This window comes from Bufo gargarizans, chromosome 4, assembly GCF_014858855.1.
Source record: "Bufo gargarizans isolate SCDJY-AF-19 chromosome 4, ASM1485885v1, whole genome shotgun sequence".
Lineage (NCBI taxonomy): Eukaryota > Metazoa > Chordata > Amphibia > Anura > Bufonidae > Bufo > Bufo gargarizans.
In genome coordinates, this window is record NC_058083.1 from 364,021,248 (window position 1) to 364,039,658 (window position 18,411).

At 43.7% G+C, this 18,411-nt stretch overlaps 1 protein-coding gene across 6 annotated transcripts in view; it reads right to left on the reverse strand.

Moving 5' to 3' along the window:
- Nucleotides 1-18,411, reverse strand: part of ERMARD (ER membrane associated RNA degradation) — a 294,895-nt gene that overhangs the window by 107,369 nt on the left and 169,115 nt on the right. For all 6 annotated transcript variants that reach the window (XM_044290348.1, XM_044290351.1, XM_044290345.1 and 3 more), the window contains 2 exons: nt 13,219-13,248; nt 11,970-12,038 (listed from right to left, as the gene is read on the reverse strand). In XM_044290348.1, coding sequence (XP_044146283.1) covers nt 11,970-12,038; nt 13,219-13,248 — 99 coding nt within the window. The remainder of the gene's footprint in view (nt 1-11,969; nt 12,039-13,218; nt 13,249-18,411) is intronic.

The following is an 18,411-nucleotide window of genomic DNA, read 5'->3' on the forward strand; positions in this document are numbered from 1 at the left end:
TATGACCGAGCAATAAACCGTGAAAGTAGTGTAGTGCAGAATTGCAAAAAAGTGGTCTGGTCATTTAAGGGGGTTTAAGCTAGGGGAGCTGAGCTGGTTAACCACCTCCCGACCGCTGTACGCACCGATGCGTCCGGGAGGTGGTTGATTTGTTCCTCCTGGACGCATCGGCGCGTCATCTCGCGAGACGCGAGATTACGTCACAGCCGGCCCGCGCATGCGCATCGCGGGCCGGCATTTCGCAGCACAGTATTTCGTCAGCAGCCTGCCGGCCACGATCATTGGCTGGCAGGCTGCTGATTTTTAAAAAATCCAATCAGCAGCCATTTAACCCCACATATTAGTAAATATGATGGGGTTATATGGCTGCTGTGCTCCTCTGCTCCTTCTTTTGGTCGGTTGGTTCCAGCAGAGGAGCAGAGGAGCACACATCACTGTGAGTACCCACTACACCACACTTAGCCCCCAGATCACCCCAATTAACCCTTTGATCACCCCTTTGATCGCCCCTGTCAATCACTAGTGAAAGGAAAAAAGTGATCAGTGCAAACTGTCACTTTTTTTTTCACTGGTATTGACCGTTAGGTTTCAGTATAGTTTAGGCCCCTTGGTTAGGTAGTTTAGGGATCGGTTAGCGCCCAGCCCACCGCACCGCAGTCCGTTATTCGCTGATTAGCGTATCGCTAATCAGCATTTGTACTTTTATAGTATCTGGAAGTGATCAAAACTGATCACGGTCAGATCTATAATAGTACTAGTGTCACTTTAGTTCTCCCTCCACCCAAAACGCAGTGTTTGCCCGATCAGGCCTGATCGGTCGCCCACACGTGCGTACACCCACGCCCGCCCCACCGCAGTGACAAAAAAAAATTTTTTGGGGATCGCTGCACATTCACTTTACACGCACTGCGGCGATAAAAAAAATCAGTTTTGATATTTTTTATCAACCGCAGCAGCCTCCGGTACTTCGCTAGCCTCCCATTTGTAAGACAGGCTTGCTTTTTTTTTCTTGGGTAGTCTCAGGGAATACCCCTAAATTTAGTTGCCCACATGTCTAACAGGGGGTATTCCTCTGAAGAGGCCTACAGGCTTCTGACCCAGTCGGATGAGGAGTGGGAACCCTCATCTGATGAATCCAGCGGGTCAGAATACGAACCTGTAGAAAGCAGTGGCTCTCTGACCCAAAGTTCGGACGAGGAGGCTGAGGTCCCTGATACCACCAGGCGTACCCGGCCCCGTGTCGCTAGACCGCAGGTTGCGCAGGATCCGCTTCAAGAGCAGCAGAGTGGGGCTGGTGCTGTCGGATTACGTGGTGAGGCATACACCAGCAGCCCAGCCCTTCCTGGACCTAGTACCAGCACTGCCGTACAACCTGGTGAAGTAGCGAGCACCAGAAGGGCAGTTGAAGCTGGTACGGTGGCACGTGCAGTAGTGACCCCGTCGCAGCCACCGCAAAGACGTGCCCGTAGAGCCCCTAGAGTCCCTGAGGTGCTGGCAAACCCTGATTGGCAGTCCCCAACTTCAGCCGCACCTGTAGTTTTCCCTTTCACCGCCCAGTCTGGAGTTCGGGTTGAGACAGCTCAGATCGATTCGGCCCTGGGATTTTTTGAGCTGTTCTTGACTGCGGAGCTCTTAGACTTAGTTGTGGCAGAGACAAACCGGTATGCCACACAATTTATCACCGCTAACCCGGGAAGCTTTTATGCCCAGCCTTTCCGGTGGAAACCAGTCCAAGTTTCCGAACTTAAAACTTTTCTGGGCCTCCTCCTCAACATGGGCCTGACAAAAAAGCATGAATTGCGGTCATATTGGTCCACGAACCCGATTCATCACATGCCCATGTTCTCTGCTGCTATGTCCAGGACACGATTTGAGACCATCCTGCGTTTCCTGCACTTTAGTGACAACACCGCCTCCCGTCCCAGAGGCCACCCTGCTTTTGACCGGCTCCACAAAATTCGGCCCCTCATAGACCATTTCAACCTGAAATTTGCAGATTTGTATACCCCTGAGCAAAACATCTGCATAGACGAGTCCCTGATACATTTTACCGGGCGCCTTGGCTTCAAACAATACATCCCAAGCAAGCGCGCCCGGTATGGGGTCAAATTGTATAAGCTCTGTGAAAGGGCCACAGGCTATACCCACAAATTTCGGATCTATGAGGGAAAAGATCAGACCCTGGAGCCGGTCGGTTGCCCTGACTACCTGGGGAGCAGTGGGAAGACAGTTTGGGACTTGGTGTCACCCTTATTCGGCAAGGGGTACCATCTTTATGTGGACAATTTCTACACAAGTGTGGCCCTCTTTAGGCATTTGTTTCTAGAACGGATTGGCGCCTGTGGTACCGCGCGAACTAGTCGCGCGGGCTTCCCCCAACGGCTCGTTAGCACCCGTCTTGCAAGGGGGCAGAGGGCCGCACTGTGTAACGAAGAACTGCTCGCGGTGAAATGGAGAGACAAGCGTGACGTTTACATGCTCTCCTCCATTCACGCAGACACGACAATACAAATTGAGCGAGCAACCCGTGTCATTGAAAAGCCCCTCTCAGTCCACGACTATAACCTCCACATGGGAGGGGTCGACTTCAATGACCAGATGTTGGCTCCGTATTTAGTTTCCCGACGCACCAGACGCTGGTATAAGAAGGTGTCTGTATATTTTATTCAATTGGCTCTGTACAATAGTTTTGTTCTCTACAGTAAGGCTGGGAGAACTGGATCCTTCCTCAAATTTCAGGAAGAGATCATCGCGAACCTCCTGTATCCAGGAGGTTCCGTGGCCCCATCCACCAGTGTAGTTAGCCGTCTACACGAGCGACACTTCCCCAGTGTCGTTGCTGGTACCTCAAACCGACCGCCACCCCGAAAAAAATGTCGTGTCTGTAGCAGGAGTGGAATAAGGCGTGACACCCGCTATTTCTGTCCTGACTGTCCCGACCACCCTGCCCTATGCTTAGGGGAGTGTTTCCGAAAGTACCACACACAGGTACACCTAGCATAGGGATCATCTCACCAGGATAGGCACACAGGGCTATTAGGGCCCATTCACTCACAGCTGCTGCAAACGTCTCCTTTCACATGGGACAAAGTGCATAACGCACTTCGCCACATCTTTGGGCGATTTGCGCTTTGCACATTGACCCATGGGGAAGGAGAGGTTTGTTCTATAAAGGTAAAAAAACAAAAAAAAACACCAGTAAGCAAACAGGTTAATGTTTAGTTCCAAAAGTTAAAGTTACATGTTCTGTTCCAAAGTTAATAAAATTATTGCGTTGTGGCCTGTTTTTTTTTTTTTTTTTTTTTTACCTTCCAGGTGGACCAACCGATCTACTAGCTGCGGCACCGATGTGCATTCTGACAGAAGCATTGTGCTGCTGTCAGATTACACGCAAGTCGGTGTATGCGGCGCTGCAAGACGGGATTTTCTCCTCTGCAGTGACAGATACGTTTGCCAAGGCATACGAGCTGAGGAGGAGGCGGCGTTCCTATGCTTTGGCAAACACTTTGTATATATATATATATATATATATATATATATATATAAAAAAATCCCGGCAATGATTTATTCATCCACATCGATTGATGCGAATGGAGAAATCTGGTTTGCCAGGGCATACGAGCTAAGTGGGTATGGATGTAGGGCGGAGCTCCTATGTCCTGGCAGACGCCTTTCCCCTCCATTTTTTTTTTTTGGCAGAGATTTTTTCATCCACATTGATCGATGCGAATGAAGAAATCTGTGCCGTTCATTTTTTTCTTTCAGCCCAGAGGCTGAACGGAAAATAAAATCTCATTACCTGTATGCTCAATATAAGGAGAATAGCAGAAACTCCTAATGCTGGCCATACATGTAATGATTGCGGAGACCCTCAAATGCCAGGGCAGTACAAACACCCCACAACTGACCCCATTTTGGAAAGAAGACACCCCAAGGTATTTGCTGAGGGGCATATTGAGTCCATGAAAGATTAAAATTTTTGTCCTAAGTTAGCGGAAAGTGAGACTTTGTGAGAAAAAAGAAAAATAATCAATTTCCGCTAACTTATGTGAAAAAAAAAAAAATTCTATGAACTTGCCAGGCCCCTCATTGGATACCTTGGGGTGTCTTCTTTCCAAAGTGGGGTCACATGTGGGGTATTTATACTGCCCTGGCTTTTTAGGGGCCCTAAAGCGTGAGAAGTCTGGGATCCAAATGTCTAAAAATGCCCTCCTAAAAGGAATTTGGCCACCTTTGCGCATCTAGGCTGCAAAAAAGTGTGACACATCTGGTATCGCCGTACTCAGAAGAAGTTGGGGAATGTGTTTTGGGGTGTCATTTTACATATACCCATGCTGGGTGAGATAAATATCTTGGTCAAATGCCAACTTTGTATAAAAAAATGGGAAAAGTTGTCTTTTGCCAACATATTTCTCTCACCCAGCATGGGTATATGTAAAATGGCACCCCAAAACACATTCCCCAACTTCTCCTGAGTACGGTGATACCAGATGTGTGACACTTTTTTGCTGCCAAGGTGGGCAAAGGGGCACATATTCCAAAGTGCACCTTTCGGACTTCACCGGTCATTTTTTACACATTTTGATTGCAAAGTTCTTCTCACACATTTGGGCCCCTAAATTGCCAGGGCAGTATAACTACCCCACAAGTGACCCCATTTTGGAAAGAAGACACCCGAAGGTATTCTGTGAGGGGCATGGTGAGTTCCTAGAATTTTTTATTTTTTGTCGCAAGTTAGTGCAATATGAGACTTTGTAAGAAAAAAAAAAAAAAAAATAAAAAATCATCATCATTTTCCGCTAACTTGTGACAAAAAATAAAAAGTTCTATGAACTCACTATGCCCATCAGCGAATACCTTAGGGTGTCTACTTTCCGAAATGGTGTCATTTGTGGGGTTTTTCTACTGTTTGGGCATTGTAGAACCTCAGGAAACATGACAGGTGCTCAGAAAATCAGAGCCGTTTCAAAAAGCGGAAATTCACATTTTTGTACCATAGTTTTTGTACCATTTTGTACCATAGTTTGTAACGCTATAACTTTTACCCAAACCATTTTTTTTTTTTTGCCCAAACATTTTTTTTTTTATCAAAGACATGTAGAACTATAAATTTAGCGAAAAATGTATATATGGATGTCGTTTTTTTTTGCAAAATTTCACAGCTGAAAGTGAAAAATGTCATTTTTTTGCAAAAAAATCGTTACATTTTGATTAATAACAAAAAAAGTAAAAATGTCAGCAGCAATAAAATACCACCAAATGAAAGCTCTATTAGTGAGAAGAAAAGGAGGTAAAATTCATTTGGGTGGTAAGTTGCATGACCGAGCGATAAACGGTGAAAGGAGTGTAGTGCCGAAGTGTAAAAAGTGGCCTGGTCATGAAGGGGGTTTCACCTAGCGGGGCTGAAGTGGTTAAATTTATTTTTACACTATTTAGACATGCGGTATTGTTGTGATCATATTGACCCAGAGAATAAAGGGCACGGGTCAGTTTTGCCACAAATGTAATGCCGTGGGAACAAAGCCTGTAAAACTGTGGAGAAATTGCGCTTTTGTTCCAATTCCACCCCAATTGGAATTTTTTTCCTCGCTTTCCACTAGCATTAGAAAGTACAACTTGTCCCGCAAAAAATAAGCCCTCACAGCTATGTGAATAGAAAAATAAAAAAGTTATAGCTTAAGGAAGATAGGGAAGAAAAATGAAAAACGCAAAAATGAAAAAAAATAAAAATAAAAAAAACTCCAGTATCCTAAGGGTTAACTGGCAGCCTAAGGCCCCTTTCACACAGGCGTCGCATGTGAGGGTTGGACAAGATGCAGGTGCACTGCGGGAAAATGCAAGATTTTTCCGCGTGAGTGCAAAGTGTTTTAATGCGTTTTGCACGCACGTGAGAAAAATCGGCATGTTTGGTACCCAGACCCGAACCCGGACTTCTTCACAGAAGTTCGGGTTTGGGATCGGTGTTGTGTAGATTTTTATTATTTTCCCTTATAAAATGGTTATAAGAGAAAATAATAGTATTCTTAATACAGAATGCTTAGTAAAATGTCCTTTGAGGGGTTAAAAATAATAAACAAATTTAACTCACCCCATCCACTTGATCGCGTAGTGGATCTCCTCTTCTTTATAATTTCTTCAGGACCTGGCTAAAGGACCTTTGATGACATCACTGCTCTCATCACATGGTCCATCACCATGGTGATGGACCATGTGATGAGCGCAGTGATGTCATCAAAGCTACTTTAGCCAGGTCCTGAAGAAAGTAGAAAGAAGAGGTGATTCGCTACGCGGTCAAGTGGATGGGGTGCGTTAAATTTATTATTTTTAACCCCTCAATGGACATTTACCCATGTTATAAAGGAAAATAATAAAGATCGGGTCCCCATCCCGATCGTCTCCTAGCAACAATGCGTGAAAATCGCACTACAACTGCACTTGCTTGCGATTTTCACGCAGCCCCATTCACTTATATGGGGCCTGCATTATGTGAAAAACGCTGAATATAGAGCTTGCTGTGATTTTCACGCAACGCACAAGTGATGCGTGAATATCACAGCTCATGTACACAGCCCCATTGAAGTGAATGGGTCCGGATACAGTGCGGGTGTAATGTGTTCACCTCACGCATTGCACCCACGCGGAATTCTCGCCCCTGTGAAAGAGGCCTAATTTTTCACTGCCTTTGAAGCAGCAGGTTGTCCAGATGAAGGCCAAAGGGACGACCCTATCAGCCATAGCAAGAGAAGTTGGTCGTTCCAAATCTGTGGTTTCTAGAATATTGCATCTTTACAATGTCACTAACTCATTCAAGTCCCTCAAGAAGGCTGGCCGTCCATGAAAGACAAATGCAAGAAAGGACCGAAAAATGCGAAAAATCTTAATGGGCAGTCGATTCAACACTGCAGCTGGAATTACTCACCAGTTCAGCACTGAACAGTGTAAGAATCTGTCTCGTCATACTGTGTTTTGAAAGTATTTGTTTAAGAGCATTTGGAATGAAAGCCCACCCTGCAGTGACCAAACCTCATTAGCAGAAATAATCAAAAGGCTAGACTAAGCTTTGCTGAGGAGCATGTTGTGTAGACAGAGAAGTTCTTCAAAGTTCACTTTAGTAATGAAAGCAACCCAAGAAGTCAATGAAAGGTGGAGGAGGAAGTGTCATGGCTTCGGGAATGTTTTCAGTAGCAGGAGTTAGGCCTCTTATACAGCTCCATGACAAAGTGAATGCAAATGTTTATCAGAACCTTCATTGACAAAATGTGGTTCCTTCCCTACATTCATCAATCAGCCAGAAATGTTCATGTAGGACAATGCCCCCTGTCACACAGCATAACGGGTAAAGCAGTTGCTTGAAATTCAAAAAAATAGAAATAATGAAATGGCCAGACCAGAGTGCTGATCTGAACTCAATAGAAAACCTCTGGAAAATCCTTGGCGACCAAAGTTATGGCCAAGAAACCCACTACAGTGACCGAACTGTGGAAGAGACCAGAAGAAGAGTGGACCAAAATAACACCAGAGCAGTGTGAGAGACGAGTGATGGTCTGTGGTCCCATATGTGCTGAAGTCATTCAAATCAAAGGCCTGGACACCTCCTACTAGTTCCTGATTGTTGTAACATTCAGAAACTTTAGTTGTAATCGTTCTCTGTGCTACAGTAATTGTTTTCTCTAATTTAGTGTTTTCTGCAAAATAACGTTTTTTTTTGTTGAAGTGCCTTATATATTTTGTAAAACACTGTTCTAGTAGCATGATATAGCCACAAGAAAAAAATCCTTCAACTGTTGAGCAATGAAGATTACATTATTTCTAAGAAAATCAAGGGGGTCATTTATTAAACAGAAATACGCCTATATTAGCTGTATTTCTGAGCAGATTGTGGCACAAAGGTCCTTCTCCCCACTCATGTCAGGTCTAAAAAAGTGGGCATGACGTGGGCGAGGAAGGGTCTCATTCATCATTTTGTGTGGTCTAAATGTAAGACAGCATAACTCCGGCGGATCTACCACCAGCACAGGTCCTTATTAAGACCGGCGTCTAAAATGCCAGTCTGAATAAATGTGCCCCAAGTGTTCATAAATTTTTTTATTTATTTTTTTTATTTCCAGTGTACAGTGTCAAATGCTGTAGAGATCGATAAGAATTAGAAAAGAGTAGTCACCATTGCATTTAGCTGTCAGGAGGTCATTAGTCACTTTGGTGAGAGCAGTTTCTGTAGAATGGATGAGGCAAGAGAAGACCAAATGCTCCAAGAGTTTAGAGATGGAGGGGAAATTAGAGACTGGTCTGTAGTTACTTGTGCAGGACGAGAAAGAGACAGGTTAAAGATTTTAGCTATATGAGTAGTGACAGCAGGTAGAGAGACTGGAAGAGGTGTGAGGGAATAGGGTCAATAGTGCATGTGGTAGGACCTAAAGAAGAGAGAAGCCTGGAGACCTCTTCTTCTGTGACTGGGTCCAATGTGGAGAGTGACCCAGGGGAGATGCAGTAGGGAAGGGGAATGATGACACTGGGGCTGGGAGCTGATTTCCTGTCAGATATTTTAAATTTTCTTTTTGAAGTAGTTGGATAGATCTTAAAGGGGTTGTCTCACTTCAGTAAGTGGCATTTATCATGTAGAGAAAGTTAATACAAGCCACTTACTAATATATTATTATCCATATTGATTCCTTTGCTGGTTGGATTGATTTCTCTATCAAATTATACACTGCTCGTTTCCATGGTTACAGACCACCCTGCAATCCATCAGTGGTGGTCCTGCTTGCACATTATAGGAAAAAGCACTAGCCTATGTGAGCTCCCTCTGTCCCGGCCACCAGAGTGGCTGACGTTTTTTCCTTTAGTGTGCAAGCACGACCACCACTGATGGTTGTCTGAAACGAGCAGTGTATAATGTAATGTTAAAATGAATCCAGCCAGCAAAGGAAGCAATATGGATAATAACAATACATTAGTAAGTGCCTTGTATTAACTTTCATGATTACATGATAAATGCAACTTATTGAAGTGAGACATCCCCTTTAAGCACATAGGTCTGTATTAGATGCCTGCACTTTTAAACTGAGGAGGGACTGAAAAGTGCCAAAGAGTTTGTTTGGATTATTGGATAGTGAGGCGATCAGGGTCGTGAAGTAGGTCTATTTGGAAAGGTAAAGGGCAGAGTTTTTAAGTCAGCAAAAATTTGTAATGGAAGAAATCTCGTGGTGTACGAGTTTTTCTCCACAGTTGTTCAGCACTTCTGGAGCATGGAGGGAGGAAGCAAGTTTGTGGTGTAAGCTAGGGTTGCTTTAGTCTCTGGTTGGAGGTTCAGAGAGTAAGGGGTGCTACTGCATCCAGGGCACTTCTGAGGGTGAAATTATAGTGTTTGGCAGTCAGTTCAGCACAGACGTGTGAAAAGATTGGGAGCAGTGATAACAGTAGAGAGTCTATAAGTTTCTTAGTGTCAATGGCATATAGATTGTAGGAGTGTGTTGGGATGAATTAAAAGTTGTGACAGTGAAGGGCAGTAGGTTGTGGTCAAAGAGCAGAAGAGGAGAGTTAGTAAAGTCAGAAATGGAGCAGAGCTGGAAAAAGACCAGGTCAAGTGTATTACCGTCTTCTTGAGTCTGAGAGTTTGAAGGTTGTGGAAGTCCAACAGAGAAGGTTAGAGACAGAAGTTGGGAGGCAGATGGGGGGGAGAGGGCTGACTATGGGGGTGTTAAAGTTACCCAAAATAAGAGTTGGTAGCTCTGAAGACAAGAAGTATGGCAGCAAGGCAGAAAGGTGATCGAAGAAATAAGTGGGTGAGCCAGGGGGTCAGTAAATAACCACCAGGATGTGGACCTCCCAGACTCCCAGGCTGTGGACCTCAAAAGATGGGAAGATGGAAAGTGCATTGTGGGGAAGGAAGTACACCTACTCGACCATCATGTCTGTTGTCCGGTCTGGGGGGGATGTGAAAAATGTAGGTCCCCGTAAGAGACAGCAGCAGGAGAAGCAGTGTCAGATTGCTGAATCCAAGTTTTGGTGCCAGCAGGTTGAGAGAATTAGTAAGAAAGAATTTGTGAATGTATGGGAGCTTATTACACACCGATAGTGGATTCCAGAGAGCATAGTTAAAAGAGGGAAGAGAGGACACACAATGAATGTTTATGATAATAGCAGGGTTTTCTATGAGGGAAGCAGGGCTCCAGACAAAAAAAAAAATATCAAGGAGCCATTGGCTCCTAACCTGAAAAATTTAGGAGCCAAATTAAATTTTTAGTCGCCAAATTTAAAATACATATAATTACGGTATAACAGATACTGGAGATTCTGACAAACCGATGAACACGCCAGTGTGAACAGATCCCTACTGTCAGAACCTGTTCAGAAAGAGAATAATTAGAGTATTAGGCTACTTTCACACTTGCGGCAGTGTGATCCGGCGGGCAGTTCCGTCGTCGGAACTGCCCGCCGGATCCGCCAATCTGCCGCTGACTGAAAGCATTTGTGAGACGCATCCGGATGCGGATCAGTCTCACAAATGCATTGCAAGGACGGATCCGTCTCTCCGCTTGTTAATTCAGAACAAATGGACGGCACTGTGCTTGCTTTAAGATCTGGGTGCGCGGTCAACAGGTCAGATCCCGACAGTAATATAATAAAAAGACCAGCACTCCGTAATTTCTTTGCTGAGAAGGAACTTCTCGTCACCCATATGTGACGCGCGTTTCGGCACAAATGTGTGCCTTTATCAAATAACAGGTGATGGTAGCTAATCTTTTTATTATCCGTCTCTCCGCTTGTCATGCGGACAGACGGATCCGTCTTGCATCTTTTTTTACATTTTTACCGGTCTGGGCATGCGCAGGCTGGAAGGACGGCTCCGGCATTGCAGTATTTTTAATGCCAGATCCAGCACTAATACATTCCTATGGGAAAAAATGCTGGATCCGGCATGTCTTCAGTTTTTTGGGCCAGCGATAAAACCGTAGCATGCTGCTGTTTTATCTTTTGCCTGATCAGTCAAAATGACTGAACTGAAGACATCCTGATGTATCCTGAACGGATTTCTCTCCATTCAGAATGCATGGGGATATGCCTGATCAGTTCTTTTCAGGTATAGAGCCCCTAGGACAGAACTCTATGCTGGAAAAGAGAAACGCTAGTGTGAAAGTACCCTATTGTGAGGCTGGTCACCCTGATGCCTCAGATACATCCCTCCATACACAGCAGCCGGTATTCTGCTGCATCAGGGGGCACTTATGATGCCACCCGAGAAGAAGGGCCCAGAGCAGAGCTCCTGCAGTCAGCCTGCTCTGTCCTCAGGTGACTCCCGCTGGCCGCAGGTAAGTCGTCCTCAGTGAGCCCGCAGCAGGCAGCGCCCCCTTACCCGCCAAGCACAGGAGGCACCACAGACCGTGTTTTTATTCTGCACCATCCGCTCCATCTTCTTAGCTCCTCCCCGTCGGCTACGCTCATCTTGGCTCTGTCCTGCTCCCCGAACACCAGCGCCGCTTACACAGCAGCCGCGAGAACAACAGAGTTTACCGCTAAGATCGTCCACCTCACACACCCCGGCTGAAAGCTGCTCCCGACACTGCCAAAAAGCGAGGCCGCCGCTAAGTTGTCGAGACACGTGGGCTCTGCCTCTTCCTGTTATAGCACCATGGAGACTCACCTCAACTCCATTCCTGTCTGTTTCTCTAGGAGTCTGAGATGAAAGCGCGTCACCTATGCCCATGCCCCAGCGCAATATCCAGCTACAGCGCGGCAGCCCGGTCCTAAATGGCGACAAGGCTAAAAAGTCTTGTCGCCATCTGCAAATTTTAAGCCGCATTGGCGACCATTTTAGTCGCCATCTGGAGTGCTGGGGAAGGGGTTGAAATTAGAAAATTATGGGCCAGGGTTAGGAGAGATATCCCTGAAGTTAGAAGTAAAAGTATGAAGAGAAAGAGCAGAATACAATACATTGTTAAAAAAAAAAAAAAAAAAAAAAAAACACTTACCATAGCTGATTCTCCCAAATTATAAGGCAAAAGATTATGAGATCCATCACTTAAAAGCTTTGCCAAAATCTAAGAAAAGACAAGATTCTATCAACCACCAAAAATTTACAAAAAATAGCTAGCAGGCGTGAAGCTCAGCTAGCAACTTTTAGCATGCAGAAAATAGCCTGCACTGGCATAAAGAGAAGATCTGTGAACCACATTTTTTTTTTGCTGCAGTGTTGGCAGTCCACGGCATTGTGCTCACGCTGCCACTAATTTGCAGCTTTCTGTCTTTACATAGTACGTTGAGGAAGTTGGTGGGCAGGGAGTGTCACAGCACATAAATATAGGGTGCTACATTGCACTGTATGCTCATCGCCGAATCGACTAGCAATGCTGCAGCATATGAAGTTTTTTTATTTTATTTAAAGTACTATGGTTAGAAACATCTATTTGTGGTAATCCAGTGGACCTGTGTGTGTCGGTTACATTTATCTTATTGCATACCGCACTTTGTTCCATATTGTATACAATTTTTTAATGCGTGTCTGTTGTTGTGTCTAATAAACTTTATATACATTTTTAATCTCTTATTGTTGGATGTGCATTCATGGGGTGGCTCTTTTTGACTCTCTCTTGGGTCAGGTGATTTGTCATATGCAGTTGCACCACCCCTTGCACTCCCTGAATTATTTGGTGTGCCCCCTGTCTCTTTAAATCATGGTTAGAAACCTTGTAAGTGATATATCCATGGAATCAGGGTTTCCCGCAGCTCAGGCAGCATACACCAGGTGATTTGAATTAGGTATATTCATTTATTTAATGATCCAGACTAAGGAGGTCTTAATAAAATGCGTTTAGAATAGTAAGCCAGTCCATTTTACAGTCTACATTTAGAATTTTTCTGCAAAGTTTGTAGTGATTTTGTAAATGCATTTCATTACTTATGTTGTGCTGATCCATAGTTACAACAGTCCATATTATAGTCCAAAACTACAATCACAATACTGCCATATTCAAGGCATTCCTTGCTCATTCAGGGTTTTTGCAGAGCTTGTTATCTAGTCATATACATTCAGGCAACTGTAGTCTTTACAACAGTGACCATACCACAACATTATCACAAAAACTCATAAGAAGTTGAGGTTCTTGTCAGTTCACAATGACACAACAGCAGAGCTATAAATGCAGCTCTCTAGTTAACATTAGCGAGAAATAAATACCCTAACAACAGAAATTAAATTTTTTAGTGAGCATACAAACTTACCTCATCAAAAGTTGTGTACAGACTGGTAGACTAGGAGAAAAACAGGACATATTAGTTGCAAATAACCATTATGAGGAAACTGTATAGTACCAAAAGGAAAGGGCCACTTTTGGACAACCATGTTTCAATTTTTGTGGCCAGAAATATCAAACGAGGCTAACCAACAGATTAAACAATCTGGACAGAAAAAGTGACTACGGTAACTGACAGACAAAAGCAAGGCCATGCACATTCACATAACATCTAACAGCTGACAAACAAGTCATCTGTATACCTGCTGTGACAACCAATACCTCTACCAATGTATTTAAGTTCACTGTCAAAAAAGGCCAATGATGCTATAAATGATTGTGCACAAAAAAGCTTTACAGATTTCTCATCTGTAAAATCATTTGGTGAATTATCTTATTTTAACTAAACAAAATAGCCTCCAGGGGCTTAAAACATCTAACATGCACCTGCATCCTGAAAAGTTTCCATGTCTACAATTATACAGGGGCACTGTCGGTTTAAGGCCCTTTCATCTAAACTGGACAACTCCTTAGGGTAAATGCACTCATTTAGGATTTATGTGCAGACACCGAAATCCGCAGGGAACTCTGTGTGGTCAATCTGCATCAATCGGCGCGGATTTACATGGTGTGGATATTCCGCATGCGGATTTTACTGTCCCCATTGAAGTAAATAGAAAATCCAGTCAGGAAAAATAAAATAAATTGATATGCTGCGGCTTTTAACCACTTCAACCCCCCTAGCTAAAACACCCTTAATGACCAGGCCACTTTTTACACCTCTGCACTACAATACTTTCACCATTTATTGCTCGGTCATGCAACTTTCCACCCAAATGAATTTTACCTCCTTTTCTTGTCACTAATAGAGCTTTCATTTGGTGGTATTTCATTGCTGCTGACATTTTAACTTTTTTTGTTATTAATTGAAATGTAACGAAATTTTTGCAAAAAAATGACATTTTTCACTTTCAGTTGTAAAATAAAAATAAAAAAAAACACATCCATATATACATTTTTCGCTAAATTTATTGTTCTACATGTCTTTGATAAATAAAAAAAATGTTTGGGTAAAAAAAAAATGGTTTGGGTAAATGTTATAGCATTTACAAACTATGGTACAAAAATGTGAATTTCCGCTTTTTGAAGCAGCTCTGACTTTCTGAGCACCTGTCATGTTTCCTGAGGTTCTACAATGCCCAGACAGTAGAAACCCCCCAAAAAAATGACCCCATTTCAGAAAGTAGACACCCTAAGGTATTCGCTGATGGGCATAGTAAGTTCATAGAACTTTTTATTTTTTGTCACAAGTTAGCGGAAAATTATGATTTATTTATTTTTTTACTTACAAAGTCTCATATTCCACTAACTTGTGACAAAAAATAAAAACTTCCATGAACTCACTATGCCCATCATGAAATACCTTGGGGTGTCTTCTTTCCAAGATGGGGTCACTTGTGGGGTAGTTATACTGCCCTGGCATTTTAGGGGCCCAAATGTGTGGGAAGTAGTTTGAAATCAAAATCTGTAAAAATTGGCCTGTGAAATCCAAAAGGTGCTCTTTGGAATGTGGGCCCCTTTGCCCACCTAGGCTGCAAAAAAGTGTCACACATCTGGTATCGCCGTACTCAGAAGAAGTAGGGCAATGTGTTTTGAGGTGTCTTTTTACATATAACCATGCTGGGTGAGAGAAATATTTCGGCAAAAGACAACTTTTCCCATTTTTTTTATACAAAGTTGGCATTTGACCAAGATATTTATCTCACCCAGCATGGGTAAAGAGACACCCCAAAACACATTCCCCAACTTCTCTTGAGTACGGCGATACCACATGTATGACACTTTTTTGCAGCCTAGGTGGGCAAAGGGGCCCACATTCCAAAGAGCACCTTTCGGATTTCACCGGCCATTTTTTACACATTTTAATTGCAAACTACTTTGCACGCATTTGGGCCCCTAAAATGCCAGGGCAGTATAAGTACCCCACAAGTGACCCCATTTTGGAAAGAAGAAACCCCAAGGTATTTCATGATGGGCATAGTGAGTTCATGGAAGTTTTTATTTTTTGTCACAAGTTAGTGGAATATGAGACTTTGTAATAAAAAAATCATCATTTTCCGCTAACTTATGACAAAAAATTAAAAATTCTAGGACCTCGCCATGCCCCTCACGGAATACCTTGGGGTGTCTTCTTTCCAAAATGGGGTCACTTGTGGGGTAGTTATACTGCCCTGGCATTTTAGGGGCCCATATGCGTGATAAGTAGTTTGAAATCAAAATCTGTAAAAAAAAATGCCCTGTGAAATCCAAAAGGTGATCTTTGGAATGTGAGCCCATTTGCCCACCTAGGCGGCGAAAAAGTGTCACACATGTGGCATTGCCGTACTCAGGAGAAGTTGTGGAATGTGTTTTGGGGTGTCATTTTACATATACCCATGCTGGGCGAGATAAATATCTCGGCAAAATACAACTTTTCCCATTTTTTTATACAAAGGTGGCATTTGACCAAGATATTTATTTCACCCAGCATGGGTATATGTAAAATGACACCCCAAAACACATTGCCCAACTTCTTCTGAGTACGGCGATACCACATGTGTGACACTTTTTTGCAGCCTAGGTGGGCAAAGGGGCCCAAATTCCTTTTAGGAGGGCATTTTTAGACATTTGGATCCCAGACTTCTTCTCACGCTTTAGGGCCCCTAAAAAGCCAGGGCAGTATAAATACCCCACATGTGACCCCATTTTGGAAAGAAGACACCCCAAGGTATTTAATGAGGGGCCTGGCAAGTTCATAGAATTTTTTATTTTTTTTGGCATAAGTTAGCGGAAATAGATTTTTTTTTAAAGTTTTTTCTCATAAAGTCTCCCTTTCCGCTAACTTGGGACAAATATTTCAATCTTTCATGGACTCAATATGCCCCTAAGCGAATACCTTGGGGGGTCTTCTTTCCAAAATGGGGTCATTTGTGGGGTGTTTGTACTGCCCTGGCATTTGAGGGTCTCCGCAATCATTACATGTATGGCCAGCATTAGGAGTTTCTGCTATTCTCCTTATATTGAGCATACAGGTAATGAGATTTTTTTTTTTTTTCCGTTCAGCCCCTGGGCTGAAAGAAAAAAATGAACGGCACAGATTTCTTCATTCACATCGATCAATGTGGATGAAAAAATCTCTGCCAAAAAAAAAGGAGGGGAAAGGCGTCTACCAGGACATAGGAGCTCCGCCCAACATCCATACCCACTTAGCTCATATGCCCTGGCAAACCCGATTTCTCCATTCACATCAATCGATGTGGATGAATAAATCATTGCTGGGATTTATTTTATTTTTTTGTATATACAAAGTATTTGCCAAAGCATATGAACACCGCCACCTCCTCGGCTCATATGCCTCGGCAAACGTATCTTTTACTGCAGAGGAGAAATCTCGTCTTGCAGCGCCGCATACACCGACTTGTGTGTAATCTGACAGCAGCGCAATGCTTCTGTCAGAATGCACATCAGTGCTGCAGCTAGCTGATCGGTTGTTCCACCTGGAAGGTAAAAAAAAAAAAAAAGAAAAAAAGAAAGAACCAGGCCGCAACGCAATAATTTTATTAACTTTATAATAACCTTTGAACAGAACATATAAACTTTATTTAACTTTTGGAACTGAACGTTAACTTTTTTGCTTACTGGTGTTTTTTACCTTTATAGGACAAACCTCTCCTTCCCCATGGGACAATGTGCAAAGCGCAAATCGCCCAAAGATGTGGCGAAGTGCATTATGCACTTTGTCCCAGGTGAAAGGAGAGGTTTGCAGCAGCTGTGTGTGAATGGGCCCTAATAGCCCTGTGTACCTGTCCTGTGAGATGTGATCCCTATGAAAAGTGTACCTGTGTGTGGTACTTTTGGAAAAACTCCCCTAAGCATAGGGCAGGGTGGTCAGGGCAGTCAGGACAGAAATAGCGGGTGTCACGCCTTATTCCACTCCTGCTACAGACACAACATCTTTTTCGGGGTGACGGTTGGGTTGAGGTACCAGCAACGACATTGGGGAAATGTCGCTCGTGTAGACGGCTAACTACTCTGGTGGATAGGGCCACGGAACCTCCTGGATACTGTCACGGAAGGTGTACAGAAAACTAGAAGACACAAAATAAAGATCCGACTGACTGGATCCAAAACTAAGGAACAAAAGGGAGAGCCCTGCATCAGACCTGGCTCTCTCCCTGACTGCTCAGCCTATGCGAAAATCCCAATGGTAGATGATCGCATATCCTCGTACCTCGACTGTATAACACCTAAACACCCTATAATAGTGAGGGGACACGACCACCGGCTCCCTACACTTGATACGGAGGGAGTCAGGGTCACCTGGGATCCAGCAAACAGGAAAACACAAATGAACGAACAAAACTTATCTGTAGAAGACTCAGTAGTAGGATCAGCATGCACACACTCCAGGAAGTAATATAAACCACAAAGTGATGCAGTATGGGAAGGGATTTAAAGGGATGCAATCAGTGCAACTATAGGACAGCTGAGAGGCTAACGACATGAGAACATGAAAGCAAAACAAAAGGAACCTCAAGGTGGAGGTTCTGAAGGACGTCTGTCAGAGCTTTTCAGATGTCTGGTGGTGACAGATACAGGAGGTTCTCGATGATCTCTTCCTGAAATTTGAGGAAGGATACTGTTCTCCCAGCCTTACTGTAGAGAACAAAACTATTATACAGAGCCAATTGAATTAAATATACAGACACCTTCTTATACCAGCGTCTGGTGCGTCGGGAAACTAAATACGGAGACATCTGGTCATTGAAGTCCACCCCTCCCATGTGAAGGCTATAGTCGTGGACTGAGAGGGGCTTTTCAATGACACTGGTTGCTTGCTCAATTTGGATTGTCGAGGGATTGGCGAGGGAGGTATAGTAGACCGGTAACGGGAATTATATAAGGTGAATACATCTCGTCACAAAGGAGCCACCCCCGGGCAATACTACCAGACGTGAAGCATTGTGCCAACCGCCTCCAAACAACGCCAGCAGGTATCGGGTACAGAAGGATAAAACTGACATAGCTTTATCGGTGTCTATACCACCGAGTCAGTATCTTGTAGTCGAGTTCCTGCAGTCTAGACGACACTGATGATTTATGAGTAAATAATATAGATCCACTACATTGTTCCACTGAGTGG